Below are 18695 nucleotides of genomic sequence, written 5' to 3'. Positions count from 1 at the left end.
CAAGACCGTTTTTATTTAGGGCACTTTGTAGCAAAATGTTTTGTAAACCAACATTTATTTTTGGGCAAGTTCAAATAGTAGCTTCCCCTTTCTCTCAGTTTGGGCATGTTATTAGTTGAGAATGTTGTTAATTTTGTACAGTGGCTGTGGTCACTGTGTCTAATTTAGTTACCGTCTTTATTTTTAGATGCTTTTTCCTAGACAGTATTGAGACTTGGACCTGTTTACAGAACTTGTATTTCTCTATGTTTCTGCCAGAACCTGTCAAGTCTGCTAAGAAGATTCCTTCAGTGGCTGTGTCAATATTCCCAGGTAGCAGAAACATGCCCCAAGGACAGCAAAGGCCTTTCAAAGATGACATTGATTATAACATAGTAATAACTGTCTAACCATTTTGGGGGGCTTGAGGACATTATGCCTCTACAGATTCACTCTTACCCTTTTGAAATGGAAATGGAATTTGTTCAATTCAAACTAAATACTGCTACATAACATGACTACACACAGTACATGTTGACATTTCTGTAATGGTATTGAGAAGATCATCCTCTGAATCTATCCTCCTCTTTTCCCATAGAGAACAGCCTGTTTGGCATTCCCAATAACTCTGATTCAGTGGAGGGCAGAGAGAACGGCAGTCTAGCCAAATCCAACAAGACCCAGACATCAGCCCCTAGAAAGACCTCTTTAGGGGGAGGAGGAGGGGGGCTGTTCGATGATGATGAAGAGGATGACTTCTTCACTGGCAAAAGCCTTAAGAAGTCCAGCTCAGGTAGGTTACCGTTTGACTGACTTATCTCTTTAGCACATTGGGTGAGATCCGAACTTGAAATCGATGATTGTGAAAATCGCAAGTGCATAATTTACTCTTAAGCATGTGAATCTCAAGTTAGGAGTCAGCCTATTTTCACCCTATTTTCATTCATGCAATGAGTTTCACATCTAACATTTTGCCTCACTACATTTGCATTTTAGTCATTTAGCAGATGCTCTTATCCAGAGCAACTTAGTTAGTGCATTCATCTTAAGATAGGTATGTGGGACAACCACCTATCTCAGTCATAGTAAGTACATTTTTCCTCAAAGTAGCTATCAACAAAGTCAGAGCTAGTAAGGAGGAAAAAAGTAAAGTGCGAGTGTTAGTTCACATAAGGCCTTTGGGAGGGACTGGAGGTGGCAGAATGGAGTACTCTGGTTGGGGTGTAGGTTTTGAGCATAGCGAGCTTCGAATGGAAGCCAGTGGAGTGTGCGGAGGAGGGGAGTGACATGGGAGAACTTAAGAAGGTTGAACACCAGGCGGGCTGCAGAGTTCTGGATAATTTGTAGGGGTTTGATGGCATAAGCAGGGATCCCAGCCAACACCTCGTTGCAGTAGTCCAGACAGGAGATGACATGTGCCTGGATTAGGACCTGCGCTGCTTCCTGTGTGAGGCAGGGTTGTACATTACAGATGTTGTAGAGCATGAACCTGCAGGAGTGAGTCACTGCTTTGATATTTGCAGAGAACCGTGGGGTTGTCAACAGTGATGGAGAGTTCTTGGAGCGGGCAGGCCTTCCCTGGATAGAAGAGCAGCTCTGTCTTGTTGAGCTTGAGGTAGTGGGTAGACATCCAATATGAGATATCTGCCAGGCACACAGAGATGTGTATCGCCACCTGGGTGTCAGAAGAGGGGAAAGGAGCAAAGTAGTTGAGTATCACCCACATAGCAATGATAGGAGAGACCATGTAAGGATATGATGGTGCCGAGTGACTTCGTGTATAGAGAGAAGAGGAGAGAGCCTAGATCTGAGCCCTGGGGGACACCAGTAGTGAGAGTACGTGGTGCAGAAACACATCCTCTCCACGTCACCTGATAGGAACTGCCTGGCAGGTGGGATTCTATCCACAGGTGTGCAGAGTCTGAGAAACCCAGCCCTGAGAGGGTGGAGAGGAGGATATGATAGTTAAGTGTCGAAGACAGTGGATAGATCTAGGAGGATGAAAACAGAGGAGAGGGTCCGCTTTGGCAGTGCGGAGAGCCACTGTGACACAGAGGAGAGCTGTCTCTGAGTGACCCCTCTTGATAGGGTCAAGAAGATCGTTCTGAGAGGAATAGCGAGAGTTGGTCAGAGACAGCACGCTCAAGTGTTTTTGAAAGAAAAGTAAGAAGTGATATCGATCTGTAGTGTTGGTTTCTTGAGTGGATCGACTCTTGACATTTTGAAGTCCGAGGGGATGCAGCCAGTGGTCAGGGATCAGTGAAGTTAGGAGTGGGAGAAGGTCTCCAGAGATGGTCTGGAGGAGGGGATGAGGTCAAGCGGGAAGGTTCTTGGGCAGCCAGACTTCACTAGTCTCAGGATTTAATCTGGAAATGGGAGAAAGCGGTCAAGGCATAGGGTAGTTCTGTGGGAGTGGGGCCAGTGGACTCAATAGGCTGAGCGAATGAGGAGCGGATGTTGTCAACCTTATTTTCAAAGTGTCGACAAAGTCATCCATGTGGGGGATTAAGGAGGGATGAGAAGGTGGAAAATAATTTCATAGGGTTAGAGGCAGAAGCTTGACATTTAGAGTGATAGAAAGTGGTTTTAGCAGAGGATACAGAGGAAGAGAAGGTAGAGGGGAGGGAGTGAAAAAATGATGGGTCCCCCGGAAGTTTCTGTACGCTTGCAATGAGCCGTGGAACAGGAGGGGAGGGCCGAGACTGAAGGAAAGGGGACAGTGCGAGTCATAGGATGTGGAAAGGGAGGAGAGGCGGGTCAGAGGCAGAATCAGGAGAATGGAGGGAGAAGGATTTAGCAGAAGGGAGAGAATATTACGTCGGCGCATGACAATCTGGTTAGGGTCTGAGTGGGTAGGATTGGAGGAGAGGGAGACAGAAAACGAAACAAAGTAGTGATAAGGGACCTGGGGGGGGCAGTGAGATTAGTAGGCTACCAGTCTCTAGTAAAGATGAGGTCAAGAAATGGTGAGATCAAAAGACCAAGTAGGGGAAAGAAATTAATCGATGGCAGACATCGGGAGGTAGAAGTCACCTAGTACGAAAAGCGGTTAGCAGTTGTCAGGAAATGTGCTTATCACAATGTCAAACTCATTGAGGAACTCACAATGTTAAACTTGAGTGGACAAGTGACAGTGACCGCATGGAATTCAATTGAGGAGCAAGACAACGGAGTCAGGGAGGAAAGAGAATCTCCACAAATAAGTAGCCCTGTGTCGGACTATGACAGAACACGTAGGCAGGGAGGAGCTGGAGTAGCAGTGTTCTCTGGGGTGATCCATGTCTCCGTCATGGCCAAAACGTCTAGGGACTGAAGAGCAGCATAGACTGAGATGAACTCAGCGTTCTTGACCAAGAATTCTACATAGGTTGTGAGTGCAGTGTACACTAAATTTAGAAAGGTTGCAGGCAAGGGGTGGGGAGCGTCTGTAAAAAGCCTACAGGGAGAGGAGCGAACAGGTATAGAAAACACGCACATGGTTGAAAAAAAACTACAAAATATCTAAATTTGATTTTCTTTAAATATACTGAACAAAAATATAAACACAACATGTAAAGTCGTGATCACGTTTCATGAGCTGAAATAAAAGATCCCAGAAATGTTTCATACGCACAAAAAGCTTACTGTATTTCTGTAAAATGTGAACAAATTGGTTGAGCATTTCTGAGCATTTCTCCTTTAACAAGATAATTGATCCACCTGACAGGTGTGGCATATCAAGAAGCTGATTTAAACCGCATGATCATTACACAGGTGCACCTTGTGCTGGGGACAAAAGGCCACTCGAAAATGTGCACTTTTGTCACACAAGACAATGCAACAGATGTCTGAAGTTTTGAGGGAGCATGCGATTGGCATGCTGACTGCAAGAATGTCCACCCGAGCTGTTTCCACAGAGTAAAATTTTCATTTCTCTACCATAAGCAGCCTCCAACATCATTTAAGACAATTTGGCAGTAGGTTCAACCGGCGCCACAACTTCAGACCACGTGTAACCACTCCAGCCCAGGACCTCCACATCTGTCTTCTTCACATGCGGGATTGTCTGAGACCAGCCACACGGGCAGCTGAAACTGTGGGTTTGCACAAACTCGCTTAACTGCGTGCTCGTCATCCTCACCAGGGTCTTGACCTGATGACAGTTCGGCGTCATAACCGATTTCAATGGGAAAATGCTCACCTTTGATGGCCACTGGCACGCTGGAGAAGTGTGCTCTTCACGGGTGAATCACAGTTCCAACTATACTGGGCAGATGGTAGACGGCGCGCATGACGTTGTGTGTGCGAGCGGTTTGCTGATATCAACCTTGTGAACAGAGTGCCCCATGGTGGGGTTATGGTATGGGCAGGCATAAGCTACGGACACTGAACACAATTGCATTTTTTCTTTGGCAAGTTGAATGCACAGATATACCGTGACGAGATCCTGAGGCCCATTGTGCCATTCATCTGCCGCTATCACCTCATGTTTCAGCATGATGATGCATGGCCCCATGTCGCAAGGATCTGTACACAATTCCTGGAAGCTGAAAATGTGCCAGTTCTTTAATGGCCTGCATACTCACCAGATTTGTCACCAATTGAGAATGTTAGGGATTCTCTGGATCAACGTGTATGACTGTGTTCCAGGTCCACCAATATCCAGCAACTTTGCACAGCCATTGGAATAAGACGGACCCCATTCCATAGGCCACAATCAACAGCCTGATCAAATCTATGCGAAGATGTCCACACTGCTTGTGGTCAAACCAGATACTGACTGGTTTTGTGATCCACGCCCCTATTTATTTTAAGGTATCTGTGACCAATTCCCTGTAATGTGAAATCCATAGATTAGGGCCTAATTAATGTATTTTAATTGACTGATTTCCTTATGAACTGTAACTCGGTAAAATCTTTGAAGTTGTTGCATGTTGCGTTTTTATATTTTTGTTCAGTATAAATATGGTTCTGCAAAGTATGCATCCTTTTCAGGCTCGTAGCTGTCCGATTCAGACATGTTTTGATTGAATGATTTTGGGTGGTGTAGAGCTTGAATGCTGTGTCTGCACTGCGCTTGCCTCGAACCATAATATGTAGGTGTGACTATGTGAAAACAGGAAGTAAGCACAATTGAAGTTAAACACATTTATGCTCGTAATAGTGAAAATAGCCAAGTGTTTTGATATGCATGTATAGCCCACAAGACCTGAGATGGCTGTAGAGTTTCTTGTGGGGATGTTTTGAAGCACGTTTTTTTTGTTGAGTCTGGCCACTATTACTACTATATGGCTCATGCAAGCAACTAAGCCAGCTAGAGAAATCTCAGGAATGGAACTCAGACCAAACCAACTGTCTGGATGATGCTTCAAAACTAAAAGTAAGTGGAAATCTAAACTGAAGTACCCCTTTAATAGTGGTTGGTTTGTCAACAATTAGCTGCAAGTTGTCAGCAGTTCACAAACCAAGTAGGCTACTGAGAAGACAGACCGCACTTAAAGCAGATGGCCCCCTAGCTAGCAAAAAGACAGTACTAGACAACAGTTTAAGACCAAAATGATACTTATCACTCCTTGAGATATCAGAAGTCATCTAGCTATAGATTGAAGCACTAAAACTGTATTCATCGCAAGCACTAATATGTTACCTGTGTTCAGCTGAACAGAAGAAATCCAAGCAAGAGAAGACAGTGGATCTGTTTGGAGGAGATGATGAGGATGGTGACATCTTTGGTGAGAGCTCTGTCGCCCCACCCACTCTACAGAGCAGGAAGGAGGTGGTGGTGGAGGAGGAAGAAGAGGAGGTGAAACAGGCTCCACAGAAAAAGGTGAATATACACACGGTTGGGTTTCCATATTAACAAGTGTTGATTGACTATATAATGGATTTAGGGCACTTGGTTATCATGATTATAAGTTGCTTACTTACAGTGGTGTTGATTAGTTGTGCTGTTGATGATTTTTGGTTTTAGTAATGAATTATGCTGATGGTTGTTGGTTGTGGTAATGATGGTTGTTGGTTGTGTTAAGATGCCAGCAGGAGGCGTTTCCATGTTTGGTCCTGGTACCAAGAGCCTACTAACTGAGGCACTGAAGAAACGACAGCCCTCCTCCACCAGCGAAGAGTCAGAGGAGGTGGGACTCCTCTTTCATCTACCCATCATCTCTCTCATCCATGTCTTTATCTATCTACAATCTCACTCTTATCTTTATCTCCCTCACTCTTTCTTCCTAACTCTCGCTTTGTTTCTCTTGCGCTCCTTTTCTTCCCCCCCATGTTGTTCATTACAGAACGGCCCTCCTCCAGACGTGGTGAAAACCACGACTAAGCAGACAGAAAAAACCCAGGCGAAGAGTCTGTTCTCTGACGATGAGGACTCACAGGTGTGCTTCTTCTTTTTTAACACTCATTCTCAAGTATGCATCCATTTCCTGAATGTTGTTGATGGAGGTACTTCTCATGCTTATCAATTACATCAATATCTACATGAGCCGTACAATTAATGCTTAGAACGTTAGGTTGATCATGAAGCATGGTATTGTTTTACAGATGTAACCTCACCTTTCTCTGTCCCTGACTTTCTAGATATTTCAAACCATCCCTAAGAGTCAATCTAAACCTGAACCCACAACCCAGAGCAAAGCCAGCAAAGCTCCTCTGTCCATCTTCGATGACGAGGAGGAAGAAGTGAGAAAATGACCCTAACCTATTTCGGTCCCAAAAATATTAGAATTTGTAACTACGTCTTCATATCTAACCACTTTCTTGCATCATGCAGGATCTGTTTGCGTCTGCGAAGAAGTCTAAACCAAGCCAAGCTAAAGCTGCCACTCCAAAAGTCAAGAAACCGGTCTCTAGCTCCATCTTCAGTGATGATGAGGTAATGGGAGGGAAGGGAACTTTGCTACATAATCTTCAGTTCAACTTCAGCCTGTCAGAAAATAACCCTTAGCCCCCTCCTTTAGCCACTACCCCTTTGGTATTCACAGATCTGAAATACCTGCAGAGGTAAGCAATATGGTGATAGCAATATTGTGATGGCTCTGCCATCCAATGGGCTTCGGACGGCTTCAGATAGGGCTTGAAAACTGTTACGGACTACAAAGGGAAACTGCCCAGTGACGCAAGCTTACCAGACGAGCTAAATGGCTTTTATGCTCGCTTCGAGGTGAGCAACACTGAAGCATGCACGAGAGCACCAGCTGTTCTGGATGACTGTGTGATAACGCTCTCGGTAGCTGATGTGAACAAAACCTTTAAAAAGGTCAACATTCACAAAGCCACTGGGCCAGACGGATTACCAGGACGTGTACTCAAAGCATGCGCGGACCAACTGTCAAGTGTCTTCACTGACATTTTCAACCTCTCCCTGACCGAGTCTATAAAACCTACATGTTTCAAGCAGACCACCATAGTCCCTGTGCCCAAATAAGAGAATGATGATATGATTACCGTCCCGTGGCACTCGCGTCGGTAGCCATGAAGTGCTTTGAAAGGCTGGTCATGGCTCACATCAACAGCATCTTCCCAGACACGCAAGACCCACTCCAATTCAAATACCACCCCAACAGATCCACAGATGACGCAATCTTAATCGCATTCCACACTGCCCTTTCTCACCTGGACAAAAGGAACACCTATGTGAGAATGCTGTTCATTGACTACAGCTCAGCGTTCAACACCATAGTAACCATGAAGCTCATCAATAAGCTAAGAACCCTGTGACTAAACACCTCCCTCCTCAACTGGGTCCTGGACTTCCTGACGGGCCGCCCCCCAGGTGGTAAGGATGGGCAACAACACGTCTGCCACGCTGATCCTTAACACTGGGGCCCCTCAGGGGTGTGTACTTAGTCCCCTCCTGTATTCCCAGTTCACCCACGACTGTGTGGCTAAACACGACTCCAACATCATTAAGTTTGCTGACGACACAACAGTGGTAGGCCTGATCACCGACAACAATGAGACTGCCAATTGGGAGGAAGTCTGAACTGGCAGTGTGGTGCCAGGACAACTTCTCCCTCAATGTGAGCAAGACAAAGGAGCTGATTGTGGACTACAGGAAAAGGAGGGCCCCCATTAACATCGACTGGGCTGTCAGGGAGCGGGTCAAGAGTTTCAAGTTCCTTGGTGTCCACATCACCAACGAACTATCATGGTTGAAACATACCAAGACAGTTGTGAAGAGGGCACGACAAAACCTTTATCCCCTCAGGAGACTGAAAAGATTTGGCATGGGTCCCCAGATCCTCAAAAAGCTTCTCCAACTGCACGTCCGAGCGCATCCTGACCGGTTGCATCACCGCCTGGTATGGCAACTGCTCGGCATCTGACTGTAAGGTGCTACAGAGGGTAGTGCAAACAGCCCAGTACATCACTGGGGCCAAGCTTCCTGCCATCCAGGACCTATATAATAGGAGGTGTCAGAGGAAAGCCCATACAATTGTCAGACTCCAGTCACCAAAGTTATAGACTGGTTTCTCTGCTACTGCACGGCCATCGGTACCGGAAGGACCAAAAGGCTCCTTAACAGCTTCTACCCCCAAGTCATAAGACTGCTGAACAATTCATAAAATCGCCCCCGGACAATTTACAGTTTTATATATTCACTGTTTTGTTCGTTACCTATGCATAGTCACTTTGCCCCCACCTACATGTACAGATTACCTCAACTAGCCTGTACCTCTGCACACTGACTCGGTACCGGTTCCCCCTGTATATAGTCTCGTTATGTTATTCTTATTGTGTTACTTTTTATTATTACTTTTATTTGAATCTAATTGGTAAATATTTTCTTCTTTAACTGCACTGTTGGTTAAGGGCTTGTAAGTAAGCATTTCCCGGTGAAGTCTACACTTGTTGTATTTGGCACATGTGACAAATTGAATATAGCTTACACCCATCCTATTCCTACAAATCTGCAAACACCAGAAAGGTAGATTTTGAACCAGGCTTTCTTGTGAAGGTTGTTTCTATTACTTCAACAGATGATATCTATTTAACCCTTTTGTATTCTTTCTGCATTAGGACCAGTGGATGAGCTCCAAGCCTAGTGCTGGTAAGACAGAGGTTAAGACTGGAGGGATGAAGTCCAGTACTAGTGCCCCAGCTAGTCTACCCAGTGTCAAAGCAGCTCTTAAAGACAGCCTGTTTGATGAGGATGATGATGATCTCTTTGCTGCTACCAAGGAGTCGAGGTAAACGTCATAGCAATAGTAGACAAAAATACTAAATCTGTAGTATGACGTCTTGGTGTGGTGTAAATGTCTGTGTGTTGGTGCAGTCAGAAGAAGCACCAGAGAGTGTCTCTCCTGTTTGAAGATGAGGATGATGAAAATAAGGGATCCCTCTTCGGCTTCAAATCAAACGTCACCAACAGCTCTACTACAGCTGACCCTAAAGTAAGCATGGTTTACAGATTGTCTGTCCACAGCCTAGTCCCTATGTAGTGCACTATATAGTGAATAGGGTGCCATTTTGGCATATATGAATAACCTATAGGTGAAAAGCCTTCAAGGCAACAATGGAATTGTTAAAAAAGATACTTCAGTAATGTTTAGGCTCTTGTCTATTATTTTAAAACAATAAAAATATTGAATGAATATCGTTGTAAGAAAGTACTGTTTTGACGTACTGTTCATATAAATATACTGTATGTGTGGTAACATCCCTGCATTGATAGCTGTGTCTGTAATCAGTGCTATTTCAGTCCTTTACCCCCCAGCTCTTACCCTTTTTTCCTGTGCCCTTATATCGTGTTCTCTAGGCATCTGTTGTAGCCTCCCCAGCCCCCTCGCTGCTCCAGATAGACAAACCAGAGGTGACTGCACCACCTCCTCCCCTAGTGGAGGAGAAACCTACAGAGGAGGAGAGGGTAGCGAAATACAAGAGTCCTGAGGTGCCATCCCTGTCCTCTCCACTAGAGGGCAGTGAGAGTAAGAAGAAGCCAGTAGGGGCCGTCAGTCTGTTTGGAGGGATCAACGTGCTGGGAGACAGACTGGCAGCAGCCAAGGTGAGATGCTATACATAAGACTTAGGGTAGAAATTCTCTCTAAGCTCAGATCTACGATCAGCTAAACTCACCCAATCCTGATCATAACCTAGTTTTGGCCATTAGGGACGTTTCCCAATTAATCTTTCTGTGATTCCTCACATTATCTCTCCTAGTCTCTTTCTCAAAACCAATTGGGCAATAAAGACCTGAGGTGAGGGACCTTGGAACATTTCCTCCAATATAGTTGAGAGGAAGGTGAATTGAGATGGAGCCCTGCTCCTATGCCTGTGAGTGAGGTGCTGTACTCACTTTGACGCCTTTCTGTCTTCCTGTGCCTAAACAAGCAGACTAAGAGCCCATTGGGCGACCCGGATGGTGATGACTTCCTGTCTGAGGGCCCGCCCCCCATGGAGAAGGAGGCCAAAACTAAGAAGAACACCCTCAGTCTGTTTGATGATGTGGAAGAGGAGGGTGCTGACTGGACTGCCCCTATCTCCATACCGACCAAACCAGTTGCCAAAAACACACTAAAGGTTTAAAATATTTTATTCATACTACTGACAATTCCTGTGTGTGTGTGTGTCTGTAAATCCTGTGTCTGTCTGTTAGCCTGCGGAGGAGCGTCCTCGTACCAAGAGTAGTACCGGGGTGTTCCAGGATGAGGAACTGCTTTTCAGTCAGACTCAGCAGAGAGACAACGACCCTGAAGTTGACATCTTCGCCACACCTGACAAGTCTATGGTGAGTTCTAGGGACAGTAGGCTTAGTGAGAGGGTTTAAGTGTAAGTATTGGGCTAGAGAAAAACACCTGCACTCACCAGGACCAGGGTGGATGTCTTGTATTGCATCAGCACATTGACGCGTGTACTACTTGCTACCCCTTTGAGTGATAAATCAATTGTACGAATGATAGTAGTGATGATAAAATGCTGTGTTCCTGTCTCAGAGCTCCAGGCCAAGCTCAGTGAAGTCGGCAGCTCCAACACTGTTTGGTGATGATGAAGATGACCTCTTCAGCTCTGTCAAGCCAAAAGCTCCTCCTCCAGTACCCTATTCTAAATCACCTCAATCAATCAATACAATATGAATACAACTTGATGACTTTACCGGGCGCTGTACATCCTCAGTCCTTGTCCTTTTTTTGACCTCCATCCTCAGAAGGTATCAGAGAAGCCCAGTAAACCCACTAAAGACGAGTCATCCTCAAAACCTGCTGTCACAGCACCAGTCACAGAGAGTGAGGTAAGGCTGATGAAAGAGTCTTAGTCTATACAGAATATGTGATTGCCCATGTGCTTAGGGTTAAAGGGTATCTGAGGAGGCTGGTGGACGGAGTTATAGGAGGATAGGCTCATTGTAATGGCTTAAATGGAACACATCAAACATACGGAAACCACGTTTGACTTCGTGCCATTTTTAAAAAAATAATAATTTTACCTTTATTTAACCAGGCAAGTCAGTTAAGAACACATTCTTATTTTCAATGACGGCCTGGGAACAGTGGGTTAACTGCCTGTTCAGGGGCAGAACGACAGATTTGTACCTTGTCAGCTCGGGGGTTTGAACTCGCAACCTTCCGGTTACTAGTCCAACGCTCTAACCACTAGGCTACGCTGCCGTTGATTCCGTTACAATGAGCCAGTCCAAAATAACTCCTCCCACCCGCCGCCTCTGGAGTACGTACAGTACTAGTCAAAAATTGACGCATCTACTCATTCAAGTTTTTATTTTTACTATTTTATACATTGTTTAATAATAGTTAAGACATCATGTAGTAATCTATCATGTAGTAACCAAAAAAGTGTTAAATAAATCAAAATATATTTGATATTCTTCAAAGTAGCCAACTATTGCCTTGACAGCTTTGCACACTCTTGGCATTCTCTCAACCAGCTTTATGAGGTAGTCACATGGAATGCATTTCAATTAACCGGTGTACTTTGTTAAAAGTTAATTTGTAGAATTTCTTTCCTTGTTGTGACAAGGTAGGGGTGGTATACAGAAGCTAGCCCTATTTGGTAAAAGACATGAGCTGTGTTCGAGTATTCATACTCTCAATCGTATTTTACGTCACGAATAGGAAGTATACACGCAGAGGACACTTTCTGTGAAAAAGGTGAGAATTTGTCTCACTTGTTCTTTGAATGTAAATTTGTCCAAATTTTGGTAAAACTTTGCAAAATACTTATTTACCATTATGAACACTATCAATGTTTTTGACATGAAACATATAATATGTTACTATTGCAATTATAACAAGACCACTAAAATGATTGTGTATTTTTTTAAATTCATGTTGCCAAATACTTCATACACAAACAAAAATTCTATACCAAAATGAGACACTTTTTTGATTGAATTGAACTATTTTATTAAAACATTAACCCTAGTGAACAATAACAAGAATAACATGTTCCGAAATCATTAATAAATCATAAATCACAGATTTTTTCAGAGTGATTAGAATTGTTTATTTTTTTAAATTTTTGTTTGTTCCAGTATTTTTTCATTAATACCTGTGTTCTGTTTTGTATTATGTAAGAATGTAAATTATTCATCTGTATTTTGAATTTAAAAGAAAATTGGCTTCATATGGTTTTGTCATTTGAAGATAAAGGTGGAAAATATGCAGTCTAAGTCCAACGAGAGCGGATAGAAATTCATTGCTAATTATGACAAATGTTGAGCAAAGTAATAAAGTTATGAATTTTTAAATAGGTTACCTTACACGCTATGTTGGCTGACAATTTGTTAGCTATGCTGTCCTTATGAACCACATAGCATTTCATTACAGCAGTATGTAAGTTAGCCTATAGTTAATATACTGGCAAGTTTGATGTATAAGTAGTCTACTAACGTTAGGCTATCTTAACTACCCAACATTTAGTGACTTGATTTTTCTCGTCATTCTTAGCATATCTAAATTGTATCGTCGTAGTGCGTTCTCAATGGACATGGGGGCTTTTGTAAATTCGCTCTGGCTATCCATTCCGATTTCAGAGCACTCTCGGTTTAGTGTACCAGAGCGCAGAATAATTCATTTACGAGCAACGGGTGGTTGAATATGGCCGGTATCAGTAAATGTTGACAAAAAAAAGCGTAATTCAATTGTTTCCAGCAGCACAGTCACCAACGCTCTGGATAACATGAAAACTGCCTAACCAGCTCTGCTAGGGCGAGTAAAATGGTCAGAGTGTTCTGATTTGTGTCTGGAAGCCAACGTTAGCTCGGGTACTTGTCTGCCGTTGTACGGCCAGAACGCTCAAATCAATCCTACTCCTTGGCCCATGCGTCCAGTGTACTCTCCAAGAGCGGAACAGTTTTAATTCACAAACGGACAATCTGATAACGCTCTGAATTATGAGCACACTCTGGCACTCCAGATTGAATTTAAGAACACACCCAAAGTCTTAAAATGTCTAACTTGTCATTTGTTTTGGTAACTAGCTAGCTAGCAACTTCCGGGTGACAGGCCAAGATTTAGTACACTCAACTGAAAGGATACGGTTCTGTTAAAGTATACTCAAATGAACTAATAGTATGGTATATACTCATTAAGTATACAGTATGTTAGTATGGGTATTCGAACACAGCTCAAGTCTATAATATGGCAAGAACAGCTCAAATAAGAAAAGAGAAACGACAGTCCATTATTACTTTTAAGAAATGAAGGTCAGTTAATCTGGAAAATGTCAAGAACTTTTAAAGTTTCTTCAAGTGCAGTCGCAAAAACCAAGTGCTATGATGAAACTGGTTCTCACGAGGACCGCCACAGAAAAGGAAGGGCCAGAGTTCTGTTTCAGAGGATAAGTTCATTTGAGTTACCAGCCTCAGAAATTGCAGCCCAAATAAATGCTTCAGAGTTCAAGTAACAGAGGACTGTTCAGAGAAGACTGCATGAATCAGGCCTTCATGTTTGGGTTGCTGCAAAGAAACAACTATTAAAGGACACGAAGAAGAGACTTGCTTGGGCCAAGAAAAACGAGCAATGGACATTAGACTGGTGGATATCTGTCCTTTGGTCTGATGAGTCCAAATGTGAGATTGTTGGTTCTAACTGCTGTGTTTTTGTGAGACGCAGAATAGATGAATGGATAATCTTCGCATGTGTGGTTCCCACCGTGAAGCATGGAGGAGGTGGTGTGATGGTGCTTTGCTGGTGACACTGTCTGTGATTTATTTAGAATTCAAGGCACACTTAACCAGCATGGCTACCACAGCATTCTGCAGCGATACGCGATTCCATCTGGTTTGCGCTTAGTTGGAAAATCATAATTTGTTTTTCAACAGGACAATGACCCAACACACACCCAGGCTGTCCAAGGGCTATTTGACCAAGAAGGAGAGTGATGGAGTGCTGCATCAGATGACCTGGCCTCCACAATCGCTCCGACCTCAACCCAATTGAGATGGTTTGGGATGTGTTGGACCACCGAGTGAAGGAAAAGCAGCCAACAAGTGCCCAGCATATGTGGGAACTCCTTCAAGACTGTTGGAAAAGCATTCCAGGTGAAGCTGGTTGAGAGAATGCCAACATTGTTCAAAGCTGTCATAAAGGCAAAGGGTGGCTACTTTGAAGAATCTCATATATTTGATTTAACACTTTTTTTGGTTACTACATGATTCCATATGTGTTCTTTTTTTTTTATGTCTGAACTATTATTCTACAATGTAAAAATTAACAAAATCCCTTGAATGAGTAGGTGTCCAAACGTTTGACTGGTATTGTTGCCTTACATTTTTTTCTGAATTTGAAGGATATCTGTGGACAGTTGTTTTCTCTCCTCTCAGTTGATAGTTATTATACTGTTACATTGCTTTTGGAGATACTCCTGTCTAGATTACTTAACATGATCTATGTCATTCAACTGCACAGAAGCCGACACCAAGCCCTGTAAAATCTAAAGAGCCTTCACGGATTGGAAAACTCCAAGTAATCTTCTGAAATGTTAAATCAGTCTTTTTATTATTCAATATTTTACTCTTTCTTTAATCTTTCTGAATGAGCTTTCATTCTCCCAACATGTTTTCTGCCAGTCATCTTTGAACCTCTGCCTTTGACGTGAAACATATCGTCTTTTCTTTTCCACTGCTGGCTTAAAAGCTAAACTGAGACCCTGTGACTGTCAAATTGATTCTCACAAGGTGTTTTTAAAAAAAAAAAAAATTCTCGTCAAACTGAAAGCGAATGCTCAGCCTTTATTCTTCCTGAAACCTCATGAGTAGATGTTATTCCTACTTCTACATTTTATTACTTTCTATATCTTTATTATTGGTCTCACTTCCTCTGTGTTGTCTACTGCTTGGTTCTGATGATCATGAGGGACTGCATGAACAAAATTAGTTGTAAATCCAATTGAGGACCAATCCAAATTATAGCCATTTGCATGTGTATTCACTGTGCTGTGATTACAAAACCCTCTCTTATAAAGGCCTTTAGTTGGTATGAAATTGGGTCAACACTTGTGAACAAATGTGTTCCTCACTCTCAGGCCAACCTGGTGATCAACCCTGCTGCCCTCCTGCCCGACGCGTTCTCTCGGATCCCAGGGGGGATCAGTGTACTCCCAGGCTTGAGCCGCAGCCCCAGCTCCTCAGGCCCCAGCCCCAGTGCTAGCCTCAGTTCGGCAGGGACCAAGCCCCCCAGCAACAGAGGGGTTAGCTTCGAGAACCCGGTCCAGGTGTCCACGCTACAGAGTGCGAACAAGGTGGGTCAGGGGTCTGGCACTGGGGTAGGGTGGACATAATGGAACAGGGTGAGGGAAATGTGGAACACCTACATTTGATCCTTAAATTATAGAAATGTAATATTTAAAGCTCTAACCTTGTCACTTCCAAAATAAGCCCCTGTTATGACTCCATGTGTCTTCTTTTCCTGTAGGGTCGAGCTAAAGGCTCCAACCGCCGCAGGCCCCAGACCAGGGCAGCACGGCAGACATCAGCTCAGAGATCTGTAGAGCAGAGAGACGAGAACCAGGGAGAGGACCAGGCCGGACCCAGCCCAACCTTGCCTAGCCCAGCACTATCTAACCCAACCCAGCCTAGCCCGGGACTAGCTAACCTATCTCTGCCTAGGTCTAGTCTACCTAACCAAACCCCAACCTCTGCCTTACCCTCCTCCTCCTTATCTGCTTCCTTACCCTCCAAACACCTGCTCACAGATTTCTCTGTCAGACCGTCAGTGCTAACACTACCAGTGTCAAACACCCCTCTAAAGAAAGACTCTTCTAAGGGTAGCAAGGTGAAGGTGCTGCCTTCTCTTGACGAGGATGACCTGTTTAGGTCCGACAGCCTCTTTGGGTCTGCCCCTGCCCCAGGTCCCAACCCCACCATCCCCTCACCCATACTCACCACTCCATCCCCCAATCCCACAACAAAGACTACAGAGGGTAAAGTGATGTCAAAGAATGAGAAGGAGAAAGTGACGACCCCGCAGTCCCTCTTTGACGACCCCATGGGTGACCTGTTCAAGAAGGTGAAGCCGAGGTCAGCTAAGAAGGCCAAGGCATCTTCCTTCCTAGAGGATGAGGAGGAGGATGAAGAGGATATATTCGGGCTAGGAAAGAGCTCCACTCCCACTACTGCTGGTGATAAAGTCTCTAAGGCTGGGAGCAACTCTACTCCCAAGCAGGACATCTTCCAGGTATTGGTCATGATGATCAATTGTGTCTGTTTATGATTTCAGTTTAAATTCATTTTGCGGCACTTTTCATTGTAATAGTGTAAATGCAGTTGGTCTGTCACACAGCATGCTGGGTCAGCACGTCTGTTGATCCAACAGTTACGATCTCTGCAACAGGAGGTAGAGGGAAATCAATATATTCCATGGAAAGTGTGTGTGCGCACGTGCATGTGTCTGTCTGCTTCTTCTCTGAATATGTCTGTTACTGTTTTCACAGGATGAAGCAACGGCTCCACCCAAAAAGCACAAAGAGAAATCCTTGGATGCCAGTCTGTTTGATGACAACGTTGACATCTTTGCTGATATGACGTCCACTTCAAAACCAAAAGAGAAGAAGTCCAAGAAGGTGGAGACTAAATCAATATTTGATGATGATATGGGTGAGTATTTGCAGAGCACATATTTCAGAATATCTAGAACTTGCATTGTTGTTCCTCAACTGTTTCAACATGTATGTTGAAATTCACCACACACGCGCACAGACAAATACAGGTATGTGTGCATACCACAGGAGGTTGGTGGCAGCTTAATTGGGGAGGACAGGTTTGTGGTAATGACTGGAGCAGAATCGGTGGAATGGTATCAATGCCATACCATTCGCTCCTTTCCAGCCATTATTATGAGCCATCCTCCCCTCAGCAGCCTCCAATGGTGCACACACAAAAACAAACACACACAGTCTTACAATGCCATTGCCACCTGATTGAACTGAAACATTCACAGTACTGTCCATGCTTCTCTCTCCACAGATGACATCTTCTCTCCCAGCACTGTGAAGCCGGTGCCCAAGCAGCCTCCATCCAAGTCCAAGAAGAACCCTCCCTCCCAGGACACCAGTGCAGCGGATGACTCAGGCAACATCTTTGACGACCCTCTCAACGTTCTGGGTGGGAACTAAATCGTGGACCGTTCCTGAGGAGCTAAAACTTTGGGTGCATCCCAAATGGCACCTTATTCCCTAGATAGTTCAGTGCACTATGTCGGGTATCAGGTGTCCTAATTGTACAATTGTGCTTAATACCATGTTGTTTTGGAGGACTGAAAAAAGGGTTGGAGATATTAAAACTGTTCATAGAGAGACTATTTATATAAAAACTATTGATTGATCGACAACCTCAGACGGAAATTAAAACACAGCAAGAAATGTTGAAGGTGATGATTCTGATATACACTTCACATCTTCATCTATGATTGATAACAGACAAAATAACAGTTATTAATTGCTATTTGTCTTTATTTAATATCCATGATAGCAGCACTTTATAAGCATATTCTTAGCTGTCATTAGACCAGCTGATAATAAATAAATAGTAAATGATTTATAAATGTAGTTGGAGAGCTCTGTGTTTAAGTTTTGGGCCGTGCCATATCATAGTTATGAAGTCATTGTTAACCGACTGACTATCCTAGCAACAACAAGCAAATGTTTTTGTTTTTCAATTAATATGAAATTGTTAAATTTGTCAACTTTGCCTGTGATGAATGACATTTCAGTTTTTTAAACTAAAATAATGATATTTTATGAAATTTGAAATGTGTATTGTAAGTTTGTTTCAAAGACCTGCAGCACTGCTTAAAAGCTTTTTGTTAAGATCGTGAGTAGTGGAATTATGAATGCAGCTGAAATTAGGAAGATGGTCTGAAAGAGGAATGTGTGATTCTAAATTTACACGGTTCCTTCCCTTTAATTAAAATTCTACTTCTGTGCTTTAAGGATGGACTTCACTGCCATGTCTTGACTGCTAGTCGACTTTAAATGTTGAGTAACTGCACTGATACATTTTAAAGAGGATTCTGCATATTGATATAGGAGCCTACATTTTATACAAAGTAAAAGCTATATTTTGATCTATTCATTCATCACTGACGGGATTTTATGATTGCTTAATTATAATTTGTACACTTTTAAGTCAACTTATTCAAGTGTAGTACAAAGACAACCATTATTACATTACACAAATGAAAGGTTAGTGTGTTAGGCTACCAGTATCTTTTTAATAACACGCTCCGAAGCCAGTGTTCTTTTTCTAGGAGAAATAGTCCATCACTGTGACCGAACAA

General features: G+C 43.4%; 1 protein-coding gene across 4 annotated transcripts in view; it reads left to right on the top strand.

Annotated features, from left to right (window-relative positions):
- washc2c (WASH complex subunit 2C) overlaps positions 1-18347 on the top strand; it is a 36282-nt gene extending 17935 nt beyond the window's left edge. For 2 of the 4 annotated variants that reach the window (XM_029640336.2, XM_029640334.2), the window contains exons 14-32: positions 259-312; positions 578-772; positions 5616-5785; positions 5988-6092; positions 6249-6341; positions 6544-6645; positions 6737-6838; positions 8986-9155; positions 9242-9359; positions 9725-9970; positions 10297-10485; positions 10562-10693; positions 10899-10997; positions 11111-11194; positions 14829-14885; positions 15445-15660; positions 15834-16595; positions 16852-17014; positions 17384-18347. In XM_029640336.2, coding sequence (XP_029496196.1) covers positions 259-312; positions 578-772; positions 5616-5785; positions 5988-6092; positions 6249-6341; positions 6544-6645; positions 6737-6838; positions 8986-9155; positions 9242-9359; positions 9725-9970; positions 10297-10485; positions 10562-10693; positions 10899-10997; positions 11111-11194; positions 14829-14885; positions 15445-15660; positions 15834-16595; positions 16852-17014; positions 17384-17532 — 3206 coding nt within the window. In that variant the 3' untranslated portion in view covers positions 17533-18347. The remainder of the gene's footprint in view (positions 1-258; positions 313-577; positions 773-5615; positions 5786-5987; positions 6093-6248; positions 6342-6543; positions 6646-6736; positions 6839-8985; positions 9156-9241; positions 9360-9724; positions 9971-10296; positions 10486-10561; positions 10694-10898; positions 10998-11110; positions 11195-14828; positions 14886-15444; positions 15661-15833; positions 16596-16851; positions 17015-17383) is intronic. The other 2 variants (XM_029640335.2, XM_029640337.2) reach the window with 2 other exon arrangements.
- Positions 18348-18695: the final 348 nt, after the last annotated feature.

Source organism: Oncorhynchus nerka, linkage group LG28 (assembly GCF_034236695.1).
Source record: "Oncorhynchus nerka isolate Pitt River linkage group LG28, Oner_Uvic_2.0, whole genome shotgun sequence".
In the NCBI taxonomy this organism is placed as follows: Eukaryota; Metazoa; Chordata; class Actinopteri; order Salmoniformes; family Salmonidae; genus Oncorhynchus; species Oncorhynchus nerka.
This window is presented reverse-complemented; position numbering and strand designations above follow the sequence as displayed.